This window comes from Pyrgilauda ruficollis, unplaced genomic scaffold (genome assembly GCF_017590135.1).
Source record: "Pyrgilauda ruficollis isolate IOZ18807 unplaced genomic scaffold, ASM1759013v1 scaffold10, whole genome shotgun sequence".
NCBI classification, from domain to species: Eukaryota; Metazoa; Chordata; class Aves; order Passeriformes; family Passeridae; genus Pyrgilauda; species Pyrgilauda ruficollis.
Window position 1 is genome coordinate 14,216,444 of NW_024508101.1, and position 23,255 is coordinate 14,239,698.

The following is a 23,255-nucleotide window of genomic DNA, read 5'->3' on the forward strand; positions in this document are numbered from 1 at the left end:
TTGCTTGCATGGAGGAATGAATCTGCCAGACTTGACAGTGGGTACCAAGCCCTGGAGATGGTGGCTTGTCCACAGCCCTGTTTATGTCCTGTCCACAGCACCTTCCAGTAGGAACACGTCCCTGCTGGTGCACGCTCGCACTGGCTGTCAAAGCTGCCCCCTCAGCTCCCACCATTAGGTTCTAGAGTGAACATGCAGCAGAGGGGACAGAACAGCCGGCTCCCAGCAGCATGTGAGACTGTGCCAACAGCCCACAAGGACGGGGAGCCTTGCTCAGGGCTGTCAGATTCTCGCTCAAGAAACTCAGAGAACTGGAAAGGAGCCTTCACCGCCTTCGTAGCCAGGAGCTCCCACACTGCGCCTCCCTCCTGGGCTCTCTTGCTGGCCAAGCCTCTCCCTGGGGGCCGTGTCCTCACAAGACGTGTCCACAGGTCCCCCCCTGGAACCTGGCTGTTCCTATGGGCATCTTCATCTGGAGGGCTGGGAATGCCCCTTCTGTCCCTTCCAGTGGGTGAAACTTAATGGTGGGGCAAGAGCCTGTCCTGCAGGCAGGAAGTGATCCTGTGGAGCAGAATCCAGCTCTGCCTTCTGCCTCTTCCCTCCCATCAGTGCAGCCCCACATGCCCTGCCCCAGCCACCAGCGCCACATGCAGAACAAAACCTTCCAGAGCGAGCATCCCCTGACCAGATTTGCTCTGCTCCCTGATGAGGGGCTCAGTCAGTAACTGCTGGGCTCCTGTCAGGGGGACCTGAGTGTTTACGAGTTGATAACCTTATCACAGACACATCCCTAATTAAGCTTGTTAGCTCTTTATGATAAACAACATATGGGCTGGGGCCAGCGTGCTCCTCAGGCCCATGTGCTCTCCGGCAGCCACGCAGCCATGGGGCAGTGCAGGCAGAGAACAAGCAGCCCTGTGTTTGTGCCTGCCTCTCCCTCCCCTTCACAAAACGGACCTTCAATGCTATGGCTTCTCTGACCCTCCAAACCATAATATTAGTCCTGGGTTTCTCCTCTGGACTGGGGTAAGCAGGAGGGGGCTGGGCTGGACGAGGCCATCAAGGCTTTGCCAGTGCTGCAGGATCCCCTTCCTACTCCTGCAGGGTGTGGGGCAGCACGAGAGAGACCCACAGTCTGTGCAGGGCTGGCAGATGAAGGCATGACAGAGAACAGCAGCTCTGCTCCTCCTAGGAAGAAATTATGGGACAGCAGTGCAAACTGCTGGGGTTACACAGGCCTGGTGACCCACCCCAGGATGGTTTCTTTGTCCATTATCTGGTTGGTAGCTGGAGATATCCATGCATCTGTCCATCCATCCATCCATCCATCCACCCACGCAGGCAGAGCAGGGTGCTAGCAGGGTACCCTGGCATGACTCACCCAGGCGTCTGCCCCACCATCTATGTTTGTCTCCATCCCTCCTGCTCCCCTATCTATCCACCAGACACCAACCACCCTTGCCTCCACTCCTTCTTCTGTCCTGTCAACCCGCCTCACCATCCACCCTTGCCTTCGTTCCTCCTCCTCTCTCTCGCCCGTCTCTCTGCTCTCCCTAAGCTCAGAGAGCTCATCACCTGCCCCCCCCCCCGAGCTCATTAATTACCAGCCTACGTCTCTGGGGCCAGAGCTGTTAACGGGGTGCAGGGAGAGCACCCGCTCACTCCCCCTCCTCACAGCTCTGCCTTTCTTATCTCCGAGATCCCACCTTGCTGGCGGAGGAGTGAGGCAGGACGCTGCTTCCCTGGGGAATGGCAAGCCAAGCGATAACGAAATCGCAGCGCGAGGAGAAATTACCTTGCCTGAATTTTAAAAACTTCTCTCCGAGGTTGCCGTGGTAACTGAAAGGTGCATCACGTTGCTCTGACAACCCCGAAACAGACAGGTTTTTGCCTGGCGGGCTCCGAAGCGGCAGGTTTTGGGGAGGGAGGAGCCCAGTGTGGTGGGGAGCAGCGATGTTCAGCCCCAAGCACCCAAGGCAGAGATGTCTCCCTCCCCATAACCACCAGCTGCATCACTACGCCACCACAGTTTCCAACCTCGCCCCATCCATCTCTCCTCAGAAACAATGGAGGAAGAGGAACAAGGAACTCCAAGCCCAACCATGCAGTCCTTAGAGAAGGTGGCAGGATGGTGGGATGGGCTCCAGGTAGGTCCACCCTGCTGTGGGCATCCCTGGCACTGCAGGAGTTGCTGGGAGCCCCAGCAGGCAGCCTGGGGACCTCTCTGCAGCCTCTTTGGGGGGTGGGTTGTGCACCCAGCATTGCTTTGGGCTCCAAGACCCCAGGAGAGTGCCAGCAGCATTGTCCCAGGCCGTGTAAATCACCCTGCCACGGAAATAGCCCCAGTGGGGTTGAAAAATAGCAGGTGACTCACGCAGAGCAAAGGGTCCAAAATAGCCCCTCCGGAGCACTCCTAAAATTAGTCTCCCTCCCGGGAGGTCCCAAGTACTGTGTCCTTGCCAGGGCACAGCCGTGGTGCTGAGCCTGCCTGGCTGCTGCCACCGTGGCCACTTCCCTCTGGGGTGGGGGGCACAGGGCTCCCTTTGCTGGTCCTCTCCCTCCCATATCTCCTGAAAACCCACCCTTGGGTGTGACTGAGTCGTGCATCTCTGAGTCTGTCACAGCTATGTGGCTCCTGTGGCTGCAGGCTGTTTCTGGGGGGATGCCCCATGTAGCACTCACACACACCCAGCAAGATGCAGGCACCAAAAACCCCAGCCTTGGAGGCTGTGAGCTAGCAGGGTACCAAGGACTTGCCCCCCTTTGCTTGGATTTCGGTGGGAGGGATGCCTAGGCAGCAGATCAGGTGTTTTCCAGCCACAGCGAGTCCCGCAGACACTCGGGTTTTCCCACACCATCTCGCCCACCTCGCTGTTCCACCATGGCAGGGCAGCACCAGCTTGCCGCTCCCACCCGCTGCCGGGGCTGGGAGGGGTGGGGGGCCGGGGGGGACACATGGAGGGACCTCGGGAGCAGCATCCGCTCTGCTGGCATGGCCGGGAGTGCTCCCCATGCCGGGCCATCGCTCCTGCGCGGGGGAGCTGTACCCAGTTAATTAGAGGAAGGGATGAATAATTCCTTTTTATAATGCAACGTCGCACGGCAGATGCCGTCTGCCTCGGCGCGCCGCGCGCGGGAGCCCGCGATATTCTGCTCTCAGCAGAGTTATTTATACACTGGGACATTTTTCAAAGCGCCGCTTTGATGGTCTTCCACCAGCTCGGAAAAAAAAGTAGTCCATCCCAAAATAACCCGAGTGAAAGTCACAGCTCTTCATTACGCAGAGCTTCAACCGGGGGGCTCGGAGAACAAAAACCCGTCACATTCCTCCCATCAAATCCACCCTTTTCAAGTGCATTTCAAACAGGTTCAAACCGCCGCGGCGGCGACTAGACGAGCGCTAATGATGCTGCGGGCACATCCCGCCGGGGAGACGGATGGGGCTGGGGGGCGGTGGGATTTAAGCGGCTCCCAGAGCCGACAGATGTTTTGGGGTGCCCAGGACAGGGTCCTGGGAGAACCGCAGTGGGATATGCTGGGAAAAATGCAGTCTCTCTCTTGCCTGTTTTTTCGCGCTGCAGGAAGCAGTTTCTCTCCCCAAACCAGGCTTTGGAGGAGGGGAACAAGCACCAAATAAATTTTTCTTAGAAACTGGAGCAAAAAAGGCCCAGTCTCTGTTTCTCAATTGCACCTGCATGTACGCACCCCTCAGGTCTGGTTACTGCTAAAGGGGAAAAAAGAAAGGGTGGAGATAAAGAGATTTTTGTAGGTGGTGACAAATTCCTGTGAAAACGTTTTTGACATGAAATCGTCTCCCATTCATTCAAGCTCCCTCCCGGCGGAGACGGTGAGCAGCACCCCGCACCCGCTCCCATGCCTGGCAAGGGGCCGGAGCTGCTCAGCCCTGCCAGCCCGCCGGGCTCTGTGGGTGCCCCGGGGGGCAGGGTTTCCCCATGGCCAGGCTCTGGCTCGCTCCCTGGGTCGCCAGGGCCCGCCTGCAGCAGGGCTGACGCTGGCCTGCCCGCAGCCCCTCGGGCTCAGCGCAGCTCCAGCCCAGCGCCCCGGGGCTGTCTGGCTGCTGATCGACGGCTCGCTGCCAGAGGCAGGGAAGAGTCTCTGCTGGGAAAACCATTTCTTTACCCTCCAAATCTTCCAGCATTGCATATTCCAGCATTTCTGCAAGGCTGGGGCATCTCCCATGGGAGAGCCTGGCATTGGACGATGCCCAAGGGCTCAGGACAGTGTGAGCTGCCTGGATAGGGGATAAGCATGCTGCATGTAGCCACAGGTCCCAGGCTCCAGGATCCCAGCCCCCATCTGTTTTTAGTTTTTTCCAACAACAAGAGCCCCCCCACTCCACCCCCCAGGGCTGCAAATTGTGTCCACGTTGCTGCAGATGGCGAGTCAATTAAAACCATCCTTTTCTTCCACTCCAGCGGAGAAACCTGGACCAGGCAGTTCCCGAGCCAGAACCGGTCAAAACAGCATCTGAATAGCCAAGGGATAAGGGACAGACCGCCCCTCCCTCACCCACCCTGGTGCTGTGGGGCTGAAAGAGTGTCCAGGATGACATGGCCACTGGTCTAGGGCCACCGGTGTTCCATCCCCAGGGGCAGGAGGGGCGCTGGTGTAGTGAGCACCTGGAGCAGGGTGCCCACACCCTTCCCAACCCCCTTTATCTGTGTACCCTCCCCCTCAGCTGTCCTTTTCCTGCCCTTTGAGCATCCCAAACAGGCAGGCTGCTGGGGTGCCACAGCAGTGCCCATGGTGTGCTGGCAGGATGCTGCACCACGGCCCTGCCCATCCTCCCACCAGAACCCCACAGCGGAAACCAGAGTCAGCTGGTTGTGGGGCATTTGGGTAAAATAGGGAAAACTGTTCCAGGGCAATTCCGAAGCTAGGACACATTTAGTAGCTCAGGGAAGGATGGACCAACATGGTGGGGAAGAGAAAGGGAAGCAGCCTTGTTAAATCCCCTGAGGCAGATGGGGAAAGGCCCTGGAGAGGAGCAGAGCGCAGGCATGGACACAGAGGTGCATAACCTCACACGTCTGTGCCCCGTGCCCCAGGCTCTCCCATGGCAGCAGACACCACCTCCCTGTTCAGATGCCCTTTTGGCACCAGGATACAAACCCCATGGAGCTGTGGGTGCCTGGATTTGACTGATTCAGCATGAGCGCAGCCCTTGGTCCCAGGTCCCTGTTCTCTCCATGCCTGTCCTGCTGGGCACAGGAGGCTTTTTGGCAGGGGGATTGCAGGAAAGCCAACCCAATCCACAGAGTGCTGGGGCCTCTGGCAGCCCCAAACAGTGGCACAAGGATGTGTTCCTGCCTGCAAGCAGAATTTCAGTGACGGTGCAGGAGAACCGGGCAGGCCTGGGGCTGGCCATGGAGAGTGCTGAGCTCTGCCACGGGTTGGTAACTCCAGCGATTAAGGAATACTCAGGAGGAAAGCTGTTCACACTGATGACTTGGCTGCTTTCCTCGCTTCAATTAGCATGCAGGAGCTCCAAAGGCCTCCTGGAAAGCCAGGGCATAGCAGGCTTGGGAGTTTTAATATTAATAATGCTGAAAGCCAGCCAGAAAAATCCCAAACTTTGTAACTACTCCAACAAGAGCCTTAGATTCTTAGATTGTAGGTGCTGGAAGGAGCTGCAGGCCTGTTGGAGCAGAGGCCCAAAAAAGTCATCCTGCAGCTGCCCTGTGCCTGGAAGGAGGCCCTGGCTGCAGTTCCTGCTCTCATGTACTTATTGCCCATGGCAAAGGGCACAGGGTCCCTTTGAGTGTGCCGCCTTCCTCCCTAGCCTGGGCTCTCCACCTGCTCTGGGGCTTGATGCCTTTACTTTTCCATTGTCAGCCACAGAGAGATGTTGTGGCTGCTCAGTGATAGGAAACCGAAGCACAGGGGTGCAGTGAAGCTCTGTTCACCCAGGGACTGAGCTGCACCTCCTCCTGCCACTGCGCAGCTGCGCAAGCCTCTCTCCAGTCTGCTGTGTCCCTCTGCACTCCTGGAGGGACCAGCTTCAGCCCCCCAGCATTTTGACGGTGGCCTGGCACCTTTTTGGGGCATCCTGGCTCAGGCTCAGCTGCTCAGCCCCAGTGGGATCGGTGCACTGGCAGCCCTGCAAGCCATGCCCAAGGCAGCTCCCCGCCTTGCTCCGAGGGGGACCCTGCCTTGTCACTGCACTCTTCTGGGGCTGGCCCCATCCCAGGGCTTCTCCTCCCGCCCCCACAGAGGTCGGTCCCCGGGGAGGCAGGGACACCATGTCCCTCTGAAGGCTGTGGGCCACGGTGCATTCAGTCACGAACAGCCGCGCTGTGCTGCCTAAATTGGAGGCACGGGTGCTGGCAGGCAGTGGTGCCTCCCTGCCCTGCTCCAGCGCCTGGCATGGGGCTCAGGGGCATGCCTGGGAGTGGGGGGGCTGCAAACCCCCTTCCCCCCAGCTTCTTGTTCCCTGGGCACCCAGCAGCAGTGCCTTAGCCCAGGAAGGTGGGCTTTAACCCATCTGACGAGAGGGGGTGGCTGCAAGCCCAGGACCCTGTTAAAGCCTTGCCCCAGGAAGGGACCCTGCTTTGGGCATCCCCGTCAGCAGATCCCTGTGCCCCCACAGCATACTCCTGGCTCCCCACTGCAACTGTTCTGCAGGAGGTACCAGCTGGGGCTGGCTCAGCTCCTGGCACTGGGGCAGCACTTTGCTGCAGCAAGGAAGGAGTGAATCTGATAGAACAGTGCTGTGCCCACTGCAGGCCCTCCCCCCGTGCCCGCAGCATCACCCCTCGTCAGGAGGATGCACTGGGACAAGGATCGATGAGCTGGGAAGAAGCTGAGCTACACAAATGCACTTTATCGATCCATTGAACCCACCTGCTGGGAAACAAACCCCCCCATTTACAGCCCAGAGCAGCAAAGCACTTCAGTGTCGCCAGCCGGGACACACAGGGAGTGGGGGAGGCTGCCAAAGGCACACAGGGCCCCATCGCAGTGCACCAGGGCTGCCTTCCCTGTCATCGCCCGGGGGGGACGCTGGGGCAGGGAGCTGTCACTTTCAGGTTGTTTCAAGCCTTCCTCTGTGAAGCCGAAGAGGGAATGTCACACACTAGGGAGAAGCCCTGGAGCCCCAGCGATGCTCGGCAGCCCGGCAGAGGAAACTCCAAGGCTGCCAAGCTGGGCCACGCCTGCCACCTGGTGGAACGGCCCGGCCACTCTGGCAGGGACCCCGAGCCCTGCGGTCCCGGCCCTGATGTAGGCTGGGGGCATTCCCCACCTCGGCTCATCCCAAGCCAGGCGCCCCTCAAAAATCAGGCAGCGGTCTGACAATGCAACAGGGGCAGAGGTGCAGCTGCAACAGCCGGCAAAGCAGGATTCACCCATTCCAAAAGGCAGCCAGAGGCTGCGGGCCTTGACCCCCAGAAGGGCTTGGCACCAAGCATGAACGGTGAAGCTGCTCCTGCTTCATCCTACCCATTTCCTATATCCACCTGGACAGCAGGAAAGCCCACTGCTGGCTCAGCTTTGTGTGGAGGCTGAGCAAGACCCACAGCCAACAGCATCAGCAAAAGCAGAGCTCGGGGCTGAGATGGGCTCTGATTATCCTGGCTCTTGCCAAGAGGAGTGTGAACAGGGCACAGCACAGAGAACAGAAAGGCAGTTATGGGACAGCTGCAGGTCACCTCTAGGGAACCTCATCCTCCCATCACCCAGCCTGCCACAGCTCCCCCCCAGCATCGAGGCAGCCCAGAAGCCGAGGTGGAGCACATGAACCCTCCCAGAGGTGCACACGTCACTCTCCTCCCTGCCCACCAAAGGGCCAGCAGGTAACACCCAGGGCCCCTGGGCAAGTGCAGACACTGCTGCTGCACCTCTCCTGCTCCTACAGTGATGGCAAGTAGGGCTGCAGAGAGATCTGATGCTCCACCAGCCACCATCCATGCTGGAGCTATGAGAAAGATGCTGAGAACAAGGCACAGCACAGGGATGAAAGGAGGGAGGTGAGTGGAGGGCTGGAACGGAGACTACAGGACTCCAGGATGAAGTCTCATAAAGGAAAAGTAGAATGACAGAAAGGACAAGTAGCATTGGCAACTTAATTCTTCATTCACCCACCGAGAAACAGAAATAGGATATTTTTTGGATGTATTTCATTTGGAAATGAGCCAAATTGGCAACTAGAATCAAAGTCTTCAAAAAGTCTATACAAAGATGTATCATACAAAATGTACAGGAAAATTCTCCAAAAAAACACAGACAGACAATACAACAAAAGGAGATCAGAGACAGTTTGAAAGCACAGCTAACAGGTCCTGCTGCTGCTCCAGGGGGCAGGAGCAGCACCTAGACAACATGCTATAACACAGAATACATTACACTATATACACGACCATATAAAGATCAGCCATCCCCTTTGGTCTAACCAGGAGCTCTCCAGCATGAAGTTGAGTCAGTTCAAACAATCTGCTCATGGAAGTGTTTGTTACATGCTGAGCAGGGAACAAGGTCCAAGGGAACGAAATGGTCAACTCTAAACCAAAGCCAGGATACAGCCAGGTCACCAAGGCTACGGAGTTTAACAGTCAGTTCTTGCTAACAAGAAGTGCTCTGCAGGCCAGAGGGGTCACTCCATCTCCGTGAAGCGAGCGAACATGGCTTTCCGCACTGCGTCTTTGTACGAATCCGCCGTGGAGACGCCGTAGGAGCTGCCCTTGGCTCCCAAGCCAGCTCCCCTCATTCGTACCTGGGCCTGCAATGGAAGAGAGACACACTTCAGCCTGCAGCGAGTGGCCAAACCACCACGGGGGCACCTCCAAAAATCCCATCAATCCAGCCAGCTTCCCTGGGGATGGCTATAGCCATAAATACCACCATGGACACCAAGAGACTGGAGCACATGTAATAACCCGTACCTCACACTACGCTGGCCCCAGTCCAACTGCGCAGAGCACTTCCTAACAGCACAAGCTGGAGTGCAGGCAAGGCCAGGAAAGGAAACAACTGGAGGGAAGGCAGCCCCTCCTGGTGTACTGGGGCCACAGTGCCTCAGGAGTCAAATGCCAAAGGGAGGACGGCACAGCCATGCCTCTGCTTCAGCATCCAATGGGACAAACATGAGCAGGAGCCAACATAAATAGAGGCAGCTTTGCAGTGGATGGCAGTTTATTCCTTCAGAGCTCTTCAGCAGCAAGTGCTTCTGGTCAAACAAGTAAAAAACAAAGGCACCAAACCTCGTAGAGGCGACATCCCTCTTTACTTACCTCAATGGGTGCTGTGATGCCCTGGCATTTTCTTCCCAAGCCTGAACCTTCCCTCCAGCCCATGGCCTGCAGCATCTTGTTCCCTATATTACTGTTGTCAAGGCCATCTTTGGTGGGCTGCTCGTAATTCCTGCAGGAAGAAGAAGAGTTAACAAGTCACCCACGCTGCTCATGGTGCACTGAGGCAGTTGCTGAGGAGCTTTCAGATACGTACACTGTGCCTGCATCGTAGACCTTCTTGCGCTTGGGCTCCGGCGGCTCGGGGATGCCGTACTTTTCCCGCCTCTCAGCTGCTCTGTCTCTGTATTTCATCTACACAAAGCAACTGCAGTCAGCATGGATTTCAAGACACTTCTGTTCAGCTCTGAGCTATGGGAGTCAGATGAATGCCTGCTACTGCAGAATGCTGCAGACTGCAGCCCACTAACACCACTAACAGCAGAGCCCAAGATCCTGGAGCACCATCTGAACCAGCAATGGGGCACAAAGAGACTTGCAGGTCTCTAGTCCCAGCATGGCAGCCCTGAGCTAGAGGTGGAATGAGCCTTCTGTGCTAAGCCAGATCTGTGGGATACAGGACACTTCTCTCCATCTAACAGGGCAGCTCTGAACCTTGACTGGAAAAGGGGTTGGCTTCCAAGGATTATCTCGAGTGACGTGTGTCAGGATAAGGAGAGCTCAACAGATCACCTGCACACAGGTTTTCCATTAGCTACTCATCTGCTCATCTAAACACTGACCTCTCTCTCGCGTAGCTCCAAGGCTTCAAGTTCCTGCTCGGAAAGCTTTGATCTCCTATAGATATCCATGTTTTGCTGAAACAAGAAGAAAGATTCACTTTAACAACATGAAATGCACAACAGTTCTTAAATGAAGTAGCTGACTTTTGGGACAGCAACAATCCACCTGCAGATTTTTGCTTTAAGAAAAACAGTTTTTCAAACAGCAACATGCCTCATGGTTTTGGTTTACACACTGAATTATGACAACCCAGTATTTCCCTCACTACATAGTGTAACCACCTTGTGCAAGTCAGACAGCTGCTGGTGACGAATCAGAGCATCTTTGTTTGGGAACTGCCTTCTACACAGCAGACAAGCCATCTTCTTCCAGTCAGTCAGCTTCTCCTCCTCATTCTCCATTCTTTCCAGCAAGTCCTCATCATTATCGCTGTCACCACTGTAGGCAGCCACAAGGCCACGCTGAAAAGGAAAGACAGCATTAGGGGAGTGCAAGAGTGCAACAGTTCAGAGAGCACAAAGAGGGAACAAAGGCTGTAGATGTGTATCACAGGAGGAACAGCATGCTCCCATTACTAAGGATGACATCACAGAATGCCTGAGGTTGGAGAGGACCACTGGAGGTCATCCAGTCCAACCCTCCTGCTTAAGCAGGGTCCCCCCCTAGCACATACTGCTCAGGACTGTGTCCTGATGACCTCTGAGTATCTCTAGGAAAGGAGATTCCAGAGTCTCTCTAGGAAACCTTCCACTGCTCAGTCACTCTCACAGTGCTAGTTCTTTTTCTCATGTTCCCCTGCGTCACTCCTAAGGGCTGGCCTTGGCAGTGAAGACTGAAACAAAGGTGTTTCAGCCTTCTCTGCCACTTCTGCTGCAGGGTCCCAGTTCTATTAAGTACTGGACCCACACTTTGAAGTACTGCAACTCAAAAGAAGTACATACCACAGCAGCTGCAAGACAGTTCCCATTAGCCAAACAGTACTTCTAAGTACAGCAGAAACCTCAAAACCCCAACTGAGCTCATGTCTAAGAAGAACCACAGCTGTACTAAGTGTATCTCAGTCACCCAGCCTACTGCACTTGCACCACACTGCTGCAATCATCAGCACCACTTTTTACAGGTAATGCCATGGAAATCCAGGTTGGAAAGCAAGTATTGGCTAGAGCTCCTCTACCATACTCACCTTTAGTGGATTTTCATCATCCCCATTTTTCAACACCTCTGGCAAGATCTGCTGTCGCTCAGAGAGAGCTCCCTGTATGAGAAAAGAATGCCATGAGCACGAAGCTCTCTATCACAGGAACCCCACCACACACCACTGCCAGCACCTTCACCTTTTTCTCAAAGAGGGCAAAGCCTGCATCTGCAGCTGCTGACTCCTTCCGCTCCTCCTCCCTGGTACTCAGTGGCTGGAAGCTATTCTTGAAGTTCTCTTTCTGCTTGTTCAAACTCTTTGCCCAGCGCTCCATGTCTTTAGCAATCTGAAATGCAGAGTGGTTTGCTCACACAGCTCCTCTCAAAGCTATCAATCTCTTATGACACCCATTCAATCTCACATGCAGTTTCAGAACAAGTCAACCCACTACCTTTTATTTTTAAACCACAGAACACTGGATGTAGTGCAGGTGTTTCCCTGTAAACAGCGTTCAAAGATAACACAGCTCGCTGCTTTTACTGTACAAACCCTTCTTATCAAGCTAATCCTCTATGTGATGGCTCAGTTATACTCCCACTGATCCTGGCAGGACTCCATAAGCACTCCTCCTATGCAGAGCTTATTTCTGTACTGAAGCCTTGCCAACTCCACCTCTCCTCAGTCCCCTACAGTGCCTGCAAATTGAAGGCATGCACCCCACTGAATAACCTAGGATTTCCTTTCTCAGGAGAAAGGAGAAATATCCTGTTCCACAGAGAAGACTTTATCCCAGGTATGATCCCATTCTCTCTTTTACCTGTTGGGCTGTTTTACTTTTAGGCTTCTCCTTCTTCTCTTTCACTTCTTTGGTGGTGGTTGTGGTAGCTGTCTGTTGGTACGTGACACCTTCTGCTGCAGGCATGTAGGTCTCCTTTTCGCCATCCCAGTACAGGTACTGCTGGGTTAAGGCATTGTAGTAATACTGCCAGAGGGAAAGAGAGGCAGACAGTTAAACACCTCACACAAGCTCAGTGTCCACGGGAGAACCCAAACAAGCTGATTCATACTACTGCACCACACGGGAAGATGTTTTGTAGAGTCCAAACAAGTTTTGCAGACTCCACAGAGGAGTCGAAAGGCAGGAAATGGCTGAAGCCTCTGTCCCCAAACACAGGTGGTTCTGCCCAACAGCACTATGGAGAATCTTTTGCTTCTCCCAAGAGACGACCCACCAGAGCCCAGAGCTGGGTGCACTTTGCTGGGCACTCCGCAACGAAATAGCTCAGTTACAGTGGCTGTGACAAGTGCTAATCCTATATGGGCCAAATGTGGAGGAAAATTAAGGAAAAGGAGAGAAAAATGCAGGGCTGTACCAGAGGGAAGGAAATCAAGTCCCAGCCCTATACACACTGCTGAGAGTTATCTGCAACATTTGGTATGTTGTGCACTTCAAATGTCACTCGTATGATGAGAGATAGGAAACTAATGGACCTTAACAGTTAAGACATGTGGGAAGAACTTGTGTTTACCTGGGAATTAGGATCATAGTAGAGCCCTGTTATAGGATCATAATAATATCCTGAAGATTCATCATATTGGTAGGTGGAAGTATCAGGGACAGCTGTAAAAAAATTAAAGTGTGGGACATGGTCGTTCCAGACGAATTCAGACAGGTATCTTTCTACATTTCAGGTAAAATTCGGAGATTATAGCAGCCGCAACGGCAGACACATCTGTAAAGGGCTCTTAATCACCCGTGCAGCCAACGCTCTCCAGGGGCAGCTTCACCATGACAGGGTGATGGAGCACTTGGCCAAAGCTGAGTTTTATTGCTACAGTGACAGAAACTGTCCCCAAGAGCAGCTCCCGAGCACTTACCGTACTTGGTTCCAGGCACTACGCCAGTCGGAGGAGCTGCCTGTGCCTGAGTGCTAGTGGTAGGTGGTGCTGATTGTGTCTGAAAAAAACCCAAACCACAAACCTCAATTAGAAAATCTGTCACCAAGAAAACAAGGACAGTGAGCCAAGGCGTGAGCAGCGCACCCCACGCATACGACAGCTAACTCCTCCTCACCAGCATGCCTGGCACTCACCTTCAGCAAAGAAAAAAACCATCCCAGAGAAGAAATGGCAGGTGACTTATGACCACAAGCACTGTGACTAACCCACGGACACTCAGAAGCTTTGCTGTACCACCCACTTAAAAAATGAAAGGCTACAGCTAAGCCACATATCCCAGGCTTTGAAAGCAAGGACTCATCAGTGCTGTCATTACCGGAGAGTCAGGTGAGTTTGTCTGCTGATTATACAGCTGAGGACTCTGGGACACGACTGCAGCTGTTGTTGTAGTGACCGGAGCTCCTGCCAAAAGAGAGCAGCAATGCATAAACGAACTCATTTGTAAAACTACTGCATCCTAGGACTAAAATTACTTTGTTTATAGTTTCAGCTACTAATTCCAGCTCCAGCAGCCAAACAAGGCAATAAACGTTCTAAAGGAGATAGATACACAGTGGGTATCTTCTACCCAGACAAGGAATAGTTTCCTTTTCAGGAGGAAATCTTCTACTCCCAAAGTCAGCAATTTCTGGCCTCTACAGCTGTTAGTGCTGAGCATTTGCTAGAGCTGCTTACACCGCTAGTGTAAGTTCAAGGCCTTTGTCAATAGTCTGAAAATGAAGGCTTCTCTCTCATCTTGCATGAGAGGTTCCACTTCAACAAATCTGTTACAGTTCTCTAGTAATGCATCCTCATTCAGACATCCTAAGAGCAAAATGAGCCAAGTCTTCTTCTGTGCAGCAAAACAACAAAAATAGGCAAAATACTACTGCAAAACTATCATTACAAACAATGCTTCTAAGATGCTGGAAGAACTACCTGATATGGTAGCTGTGTCTGTGTCCAACACTCCTCCTTGATTTTGGTAGTACTGCTGATAATCCTGGGAATACTGTAAAGGGAAATGAATGACAACACAAGGTGAATAATCTGCATACCCAAATTATGACAACCTACTCCTTAGAGCACCATCTCTTACTACTAACCTGAGCATACTGTGAGTATCCATCCTGTCCTGACTGGAGATAGCTGTAGTCAAGGGTGCTGCCCTCTCCAGTCTGTGGCTGAAATTCAGGAAGATAATAGTATTTGTCAGGGATAGGTAAACAAAAATGTAAAAAATTTATTAAATAATTTCATGCACCCCACTGCCTAGGCTCCAAACGGATCGTGTGTGGACCAGATCTGTCATGGCTGAATCTCATAGCCATCAAACAACTGAACAAAGCAGGTGGCCAGCAGGGCAATTACACGGTCTGCATTTTAATTTTCAGGAAAGCAGGACTATGAGTAACAGTCTCTAAATCATACCTGAGTGGATGACCACTGAGCTGCAGCAATGGCTGTACTTGCCACAGAGAAGGCGCTGACTCTGTTACCGTCTGGGAGAAGCAGGTCTCTGCAATCACAAAAATCAGGCACCTGAGTAGGTACTGCTTTTTACTGAAGTGTCTCCCTACGCAAGGAATGTGCCCTCACACATGGATTTCTCGGCAGTTATAAAACATTCAGAATGTAATGAATGAGCCAAAACATTGCTTGGCAAGTAAAGGAACTTCAAGTTCATTGTTGTAAAGTCAGTACCAAGTCAGAAGGTCTCCAAGGAAACAAATGTGCTGTGCACACAAACAGTTATGGTGTTATCTTCAGAGGACTGGAAGCAGGGGTGTGGGGAACACTGCTTTCACTCTGCCGGTACACAGCGAAGAGCAGGATGCATGCAACACAAGTGACTTATGGGAAGCAAAACTTTGGAGTTAGAATAAGCTTAATAAAAGCGTGGGTGACAAGAAGAAACCATCCAATACACAGGGAAGGGGTGGGTATGTGAATTAAAAAATGACTGCTGTCACACTCACTTTCTGGCACTCTTTGCAAAGTCAACACCAATTGTTTTGCCATCAATTTTTAATGGCGGCTGAAGACTTTGTAAAATCTGTAGCAGTTGAGAAGCATCCTACAAAAAAAAAACAAAAACTCATTATTATGAAGGCAGTTTACTGAGGGGGATCCAGAAGTTCCCCAAACTCCACCTTTTCATGTAGAGCCACCGAAGAGCTAAAGATGTAAAAACACCTCCATCTCCTCACATTACACACATGCAGAAGAGCACAGTGAGACCCCCAACAGCCCATGTGAAAATACTGAGCCTTTCTCTGGGTCACTAAGTATTAAATATATTTCAAAAGCTTAGCTTTATCAAGACACAAACTACTCTAAATGGGTCAAAGACAAAAACTGAGATTGGCACCTGTTTTAATCCAACTACCTGCTTTCCTCTGATTAAAGCAGGTCTAAAGAGATCACACTGCTGCTCGAGTTTGATGTACAGACTCAGTGAATCATTCAGGTTGGAAAGGACCTTTAAAATCATCGAATCCAATGGTTAACCCAGCCACCACTATGCCACATCCCTCAGAGTCACATCCAGGAACAGAGATTCACTGCCCTTCACGGAGCCCATGTCAGCATATGACCTCTCTGAAACTTAGGAGGCTTTTCTCATACCTCTGCCATTTCCTGTGTTTTGATTTATGGCTGCTCCCTATTGTCCTCTCCTTATGTATCCCCTGAGAATGTTTCTGCTGTCCTTACACCCTCCCAATGGATGCTGCTAAGAAGAGCAACATCTGCTTCCTCCTCTCTTCTCAAGGTGGAAGAAGCCTAACTCTAGGCACCTGTTCCCACACTGTATGCCCCAGATCTTAGAATCTGTCAAAAAATTATGATCCTGCACCAGTACTTCTGCAATCAGAGCACGAAGCTAGGCTGCAATCCAGAACAGAACTCTACTACCAAAATAGATTTTCAACGTGCTCCCAACATCCCACCACCTTTCAAACTGCAGCTACATATTATCAGCTTTGACACACTGCATCCATCAACACTTTTTGAAGGGGGACAGCCCTTCAGACAGCTCAGGGCTCTAAATGCTGCAATGGAGAGAAGGATGTTAACCAGCTGCTTCTCTCCAAAACACCAGTAAAGTCCTCACCATGGCAGAAGACAGCTGCACAAACGCAAAGCCTCTGTTCTGCTGAGTCTGCTTGTCTTTGATAAGACGAATATTATTGACTGCCAGAGATGCATACGGAGACAAGGCAGTCATGATGGATTCCACAACTGTGTGAGGAGCAATGTTTCGAAGAATGATGGCTGAGGAGAAAAAGGATGACATTAGCAGTGCACGCCATGGCTTTGCAGAGCATTTCAAGTCCTTCAGCTGGCAGGCTGAGGTACAGAAAGGATTTCTAGTATGTGTGTTTACATTTCACATTCTAGAGTAAGTCAAAGATCACTTACTATCACAGTAATAATCCACAGACTGAACGGCTTCTGCTGCCCCAGGTGGTACCTCCTGTTCTGAATCTTCATTATGAAGAGAAAATATTTCAGGTCAGGACATGGTTCATTCACTTCAAGCTCATCATTTCATAAGCCAGTCTAGAACCTACATGGAACTCTGGTTCCTACATAGGCCAGAAAGTTTCCCACAAACTAAACATGAAAGAGATGATGGTAACGTACCAAATTTGTCCGCTCCACAGCGGAAGCATTTTAGCCTCCTTCTGAAGTTGTAAAGGCAGCACTGTGACAAACAAGAGAAGCCCAATAAGAACTTGGGTAATTCTAATAACACTGCATTTGCTGTACACCAACAAAACCCAGACATTCACACAAAGTGACACAACAAAGCTAAACCCATCAGAATAATCCAGAACATCAAAAGCACCCTTATGTGCACCACAGCTTTTCAGAACATCCCAGCTACTTTCTCCCTAGTCACCTCAAATTAGTTATTTTTACTGTGTAGTCTTTGCCTTACAATCCCAAGCATACTACTATAAAAAGCAGTGTTAGAAAGGAACATATGCTGGGTAATAATTTAACTTTATGGGGAGCAGGAGCAGGTTTGATTCAGGTGTCACTCTCTTTAAACCACTGAGCAAGTGGTGAGCTCTAGAGCAAGACAAACTCTCACAGTGAAACATGCATTGTACCTTGTTGCAGAGCCAGTCCTCAAATTTAGGCCTTGGGTTGCTGTAGTGCATTGCAATCTGCTTCCCTTGAATCACCAGCTTTTTCTGCAAAAAAAGTGGTTTCAATTATTCCTGTATCAAGACATACATGTCCATTTTCCCATGGCAGAGCACCCTTCGGAGGAATCAGTGCTCCTGAATTAAATGGACAACATATGGGGAGGATGTGGAGGACAACCACCGCCACCTACACCCTGCCCATCCAATCCTGCAGAGAGGAGGACGAGGGCAGTAAGAGAATGGGATGTGGAGCAAAGATAAACAGAATCAGGGAGTGTAGAAAAAGCTGCCAAACACTAAACGCTGACATGGAACCAGGAAGTGTCTCGAAGGAGACAAGAGTCCTAATCTGCTGCATTCAAATTAACACATTTTTAGGAGTCTCTTTGCCCCCACATTTCTATTCACTTCTGGTATAGCACTGAGAGACTTTTTTAACATGTCCTTAGCTGACTGCTTCACTTCGTCCCCTACTCCAAACACCCCAGACCTTTTAACCATATTTAGATTTGCTTTTCCAAGCACACTTCAGAAGTGTCCCCTTGAAAATACAGTAATTCCTCCCAAAGGGACCCTGCTTAGACTTCTTGAAGGCTGGATTACAAGTGCCATCAACCGAAACATAACTCAAGAGTGGTTTCATTTGACTACTGCATCAGTTCAATTGGAAGCCTGCACAAGAGGTTTGTGATCTTCATTCAGGCAAGAGCTCTCCAAAATGAGTAACTAGATTGCACGTGAAGCTTCTCCAGGGGTAGGAAAAGTTCATAATGCTTTCAGCATGTCCTCTCACTCTGACTTCAGAGGAGTTAGGAATTTACAGCTATTAAGAAGCCTTGACTCTCAGCCTCACGCTTTGCCAAGCGTGGTTATGCAGAATGACCTCTCAAAATATGGCTATCAACATATTTTGGTCAAACAGGTGGAAGCACATGTGAGGAAGTGCGTATTAGAGGCCACACCCCAGACACTGCAACGGCAGAACCATTTTTATAGCAGGTTGGCTTTCTGCAGAGGTACCACAGTGTCAGGACCAGTGGCTTTTCTGGTAACAGGGTCTGACACAGATCTAGCACGTAGCATGAACAAGGCTCTCACATTCTGCACGACTGAACAGGGCAAAGCCATTGCTCCTACCGGCAGGAGGGAGGGTTGGAGGGCCCAGCACTCACTGGATGTGCACACATAGAAACAAGGCTGCTGGCATAGTTGCAATACATCGTTCTGTCATCTAACAGTCAGCAACCCGGCTGCTGGGGACGGGCTATGTTTTCCCTACTTCTAAGGTGGTTGCTTACTGGAGTGAATTTGAGAATATTTCAATAAATTATGTATCAGTACAGCTTTGTATATATTAAAAAAATCAATTTCTGAAAATATGCTCAGCAATAATTTCTTGGTATTAGTCCTTCCCCTGTAGCCACCTGCCCTACTGAGCAGCATGTCAGGAAAACAGAATTTGAAAGCTGCTCCCTGGCTGGGGATCTCACCCATAGTGTGGGACATACGAAACACTATTCCAGCACAAGGCATATGACAGCTTCCATCTGCTGGAACTGCCAAGAATCCCATGATGGTGCCATTTCTTTATTATAGCATCAACAGAGCAGAAAACCAGTCATAATGTTGTCATAGGACCACTGCATCAAATATTCAGGTGTAAGAAAAAAATCCGTGATTTGACACTGTGATCGCTTTGAGAGTATTTTTAAGTTCTGTTTTTAAAATAGGTTATGAATACTCAAAAAAGTAGCAAAAGCAAGTGAAACTGTTTTAGTGCTACAGGAAAATCTCATGGGAAAACAAACCAGAGGATTCTAACTGCATTTTGGCTCCTTATCAAGTCACAGTAACAAAAAAGCCAAAATACAGAGCCTAACAGACGTGAGATCTCACTGTCTGCCTAATTTAGTTGAAATAAATATGCTTTTTTTCTCTAGAAGAGCCAGTTCCCCCTCTAACTGGGGTAAGAGATTATTGCCAAGAACTGACACTTCTCTTTCAGGGTTAATACCAATGCAACACAGAGATGTGGTGCTTTCTCTGACAACAGAGAAGGAAACATCAAGCGGAAATAAGCTAGGATTTTTTAATGACTACTAGCCAAATCTTCATAAGCCAATTAAATGGAAACCAAGTCATTTAATACAATGGCACCTGTTACCAAAGTAGAACTTTCTCTCCTAATTTTATCTTATATGTTACAAATTTTAATATATACAAAGCTTTTATTCTTTAAATCACTGTTATGGAACAAACCACTCCTTCCACCTCTATTTTTTCCTTTTTTTTTTCTCATTAAACTGTACAGACTTGTTCCATTTTCAGGAATATCTAGACTTGGTGAGTGAAGCAACCTGATTGGCTTCCATCCAGCTGGTAGCATCTTGAAAGTGATAAAACTCCACGAAGGCGAAACCACGGCTTACACCTAGAGACAGCATTCAGATATAGACGGGATACTTGTGTTAGTCAGTTCCTTTAAAACAGGTGAATCTCTCTCCAACTGCTTCATTACTTCATGACAAAGCAGCTTTACAAATGCGACGTCAAGTGCTGGGATCTGCTCGTTATTTTGCCATGGCAAGGAACCAAGCTGCCTTAACTGGCTACATTTCACTCGATCTGAATCCACGTTTAAGGGTAACCATGCAACACACTACATACTATTAAATGGGTTTACACTATTATTACTTACCAATACCTGTTAACAAAACCCCCTGTAGACAGACTTCTTTTAACATGTTGACCAGCTATCTAAGTCTTCCAAAAAGCCACATTCCTTAGCCATGGCAAACCTTTTTTTTTTTTTATTGCATGTGCTTGCAGTTTGGGGACAATTCTGGATACTCTTTTGGGCTGGGGAAGAGGAAGGTGATGTCAAAAACTGGATTAAGAGCTCTCACCTGTCTTTCTTTTCATCAGCCTCACGTCTGCAGGCTGAGGACCTTCAAAGGACTCAATAAGCTCACGAATCTGCAGGAGATTTTGATCCAACAGTTAAAATTTTCATTACTTGGCAGACAGAAGTCAGAGAAACCACCTACCTTGCAGCACCATGAAAGAGATACACAAAACAATGTTTTCAAGACTATCTCACAGACAAAGAAAACATTTGCTGAGAACCCAACAGGGCACTGATGAGCATCGAAGTCCACATAACCTTTTGCTACATGCTAAACCCACTTTAATCCTCAGGACACTGAACCATCCAGAACCCCAATGGCTATGATTGTGTGTTCTCAAGATTATTTGGTCAGGATTTGGCAACGACTGTGCATGAGGCCAAGATTTTAAAAAGGACTCTCCCTGCATGTCTAGAAACCCTTTGCTCCTAGCACTGAAAACCAAGAAGCCTGCACTGCAAGGCTCCATGATGAATGTATTCCTAAGCCTCACGCTAAAGATCTCATCATCTAGCTGACTCCCATTGGTTTTTCAGGATAAAGTAGATTTGTGAAGAACGTGTCATCAAAGAAAAAGCTAAAGAAATATCAGTTCTTCTGGTGTAACAAAGATGGCAGCTTCAGCCACTGTGCAGAGGCTTGGAGGAAAACCAAATACTAACAAATTCTTTAATTCTAGAGCAGAAGACACAAGGTTTTACAGCAGCTTTCACAGAATTCAAACTACATTACATGCAACAGGGCTGCTCAGCAGAATCAAAACTTATCTAAAGCTGCCCATTTATATGCTGACTGGAAATAATATCAGATATGTAAGTGAATTTTTCTTATGAAAAATGCAGAAGAAAAAAGAATTGCGCACACAACCAGAAGTAACGTTAATGTAAGAATTCAACTCTACATTCCAAGATGCATTGTCTACACACTGAGTCCAGAATTAAACGTTCATATAAATTATGCTAAAAATATTGCACAACTGTAGAGCTACACCAGTACCTCAGAAACAAGAACTGCTCTAAAGTGTTCTGTATAATGTCTGACTGGGCTGTCCTATTTGTATGCAGGAACCTACACTTGATTTCAAACACTCATGAAAATGTTAGAGCAGTGTAAGGTGATTAGGAACCCTCAGTGTCAGGAGAGTAACAAGTAACCAACGAAAAAGCAAAGGAAAAAGTCTCCATTGTAGAAATGGTGCAGATGTATTCTCTGTGCTAGCAATTAAGGCATTATGTACACATCGGAGGCAGAGGTGGAGTCCTGACTGAAAACAAACTGGGATAGCTCAGCTTTTACCCCTCAAATAACACTTGTGTGCTTATGTCTCGGTAACCAAAATAACCCAAGAAGCAAAAAAAACCCTAAAAAGTTACCATAGATAAGAACACCTTAAAGCTTTAACATCTTTTTAATAAATATGTCAGACAAGCAAGCACCAAGCTCATCAGTACTTGCTGCCTCAGCTCGGAGCAGCCATTTTGACTCCCACAGCTGTGCCCACACAAAACAGCTTTGTGCGGGGCTGGGCTCGGCTAAGGAGCTCGGTGACTGTGTGTGACCCCATCGGTCACAAGTTCTGGCCTCGATAAGACCAGAAAAACTGGTGATTGCCACCTCTTTGTCTCTGTCCCCCTCCCCCCTCCCTGCAGGGGAGCGAAGCAGCATAAAAAAAATCTGCCTCTTCCCTCCCACACAGAAAAGCAGCAAAGAGCAGATAGTTTAAAATCCACTCTTAAGGAAAGCATCCGCGAAAAAACGAGTATTCACAGCTCGTTCCGTTTGAAAGGGACTGATTAACATTGAATTGACCTCTATTACTTAACGCTGGGAGTTTAAATGCTTTCAGGACTCAAAATGGCAGCGCGACAGCGCTGGAGAGGGGCCACCATGATGCAGGCTCAACAAAATGGCAGCAACCGCTCCGGCACGGCCCTGCCGGGGGCAAGGCAGGCACAGCCCTGCCCGGCTACTCACATCGTTCTCCGTAACCGTGATGGGGAGCCCACGCAACATGATGGTCTTGCTTTCTTTTTCATCGTTAATATCGTTCCTGTAGTCGTGCTCGCCGTAGTCGCCATCGGAATGGTATCCGTCCTCCGATTTGTCGCTGTTCCTGCGCTCCCGCTCCCTCTGGAAGCCAGCGCCCAGGGTCAGCCACCGCGATTCCCCGCAGCGTGTCCCCACAGTGCCACACGGACGGACGGACGGACGGCGGCACGGACACCGCCCGCCTGCCCGGGGCTGCTCCCCACGGCCCGGGCAGCGCCGCAGGATCCAACCCGCTCCCGGTGCCCTCCGCCCCGCAGAGCCGGCCCCGGCCCCCCGACCCCGCTCACCTCGGGGCTATCGTAATCGCGGCTGTCGTAGTCTCTATCATAGTCTCGGCTATCGCGACTGTCGTAGTCTCGGCAATCCCGACTATCGTAGTCCCGGCAATCGTAGTCTCGGCTGTCCCGGCTGTCGTAGTCGCGGCAGTCTCGGCTATCGTAGTCCCGGCAATCGCGGCTGTCGCGACTGTCGTAGTCTCGGCAGACCCGGCTGTCTCGACTATCGTAGTCCCGACTGTCGTAGTCGCGGCAGTCTCGGCTATCGCGGCTGTCGTAGTCTCGGCTGTCGTAGTCTCGGCTATCATAGTCGCGATAGTCATCATAGCGGTCACCGCGGCGCTCCTCACTGGACCTCTTGTAGTCGTCCCTCCGCCGGCTGCGGGACTCCCGCTCGTCGCGGTCCTCCCTCTCCACGATGGAGCCGTAGCGGCCGCTCCGCTCCGTCCTGCTCACCCTGCGGGGCACAGCGGGCCGAGCTCAGAGCGTGAAGCGCCCTCCGCGACCCCCGCCACTGCCCGCCTCCTCCCGTCTCCCCTCGCCCTCCCGCCGCCGCTTACCGCTTGTCCGAGCCCATGGCGCCGCCCAGGATCCGCAGGCACCCGGCACAGCTCTATCCGACACCACACACCAAACACACCCGCGCAGTCCGTCTCGCTGCCTCGCCACAAAATGGCGCCTAAGGGACCGCCCGTCTTCTACCCAGCAGACACCTCGCGCCCCGACTGGAAGCTTCCAATCGGGGCGCAGGCGCAGCGGCCGCGCGGCACGCCGGGAAATGTAGTTGGGGAGTTGCCGCCATT

General features: G+C 50.8%; 1 protein-coding gene across 2 annotated transcripts; it reads right to left on the minus strand.

Moving 5' to 3' along the window:
* Nucleotides 1–8,116: 8,116 nt before the first annotated feature.
* RBM5 (RNA binding motif protein 5) lies at nucleotides 8,117–23,158 on the minus strand. Of its 2 annotated transcripts, XM_041462838.1 has the most exons (24): nucleotides 23,013–23,158; nucleotides 22,465–22,909; nucleotides 22,103–22,258; nucleotides 20,129–20,198; nucleotides 19,580–19,653; nucleotides 17,184–17,267; nucleotides 16,711–16,771; nucleotides 16,486–16,551; nucleotides 16,178–16,338; nucleotides 15,042–15,139; nucleotides 14,494–14,581; nucleotides 14,169–14,246; nucleotides 14,002–14,074; nucleotides 13,400–13,485; nucleotides 13,003–13,081; nucleotides 12,654–12,745; nucleotides 11,942–12,106; nucleotides 11,324–11,470; nucleotides 11,173–11,244; nucleotides 10,271–10,450; nucleotides 9,989–10,063; nucleotides 9,463–9,560; nucleotides 9,249–9,378; nucleotides 8,117–8,737 (listed from the first exon to the last, which is right to left on the minus strand). In XM_041462838.1, exons 1-24 carry the CDS (start codon nucleotides 23,027–23,029, stop codon nucleotides 8,612–8,614), a joined length of 2,721 nt encoding a protein of 906 aa, XP_041318772.1. In that variant the 5' UTR covers nucleotides 23,030–23,158; the 3' UTR covers nucleotides 8,117–8,611. The 2 variants fall into 2 exon arrangements, with proteins under 2 accessions (XP_041318772.1, XP_041318780.1); XM_041462846.1 differs by lacking the exons at nucleotides 19,580–19,653; nucleotides 20,129–20,198.
* Between the last annotated feature and the right edge of the window lie 97 nt (nucleotides 23,159–23,255).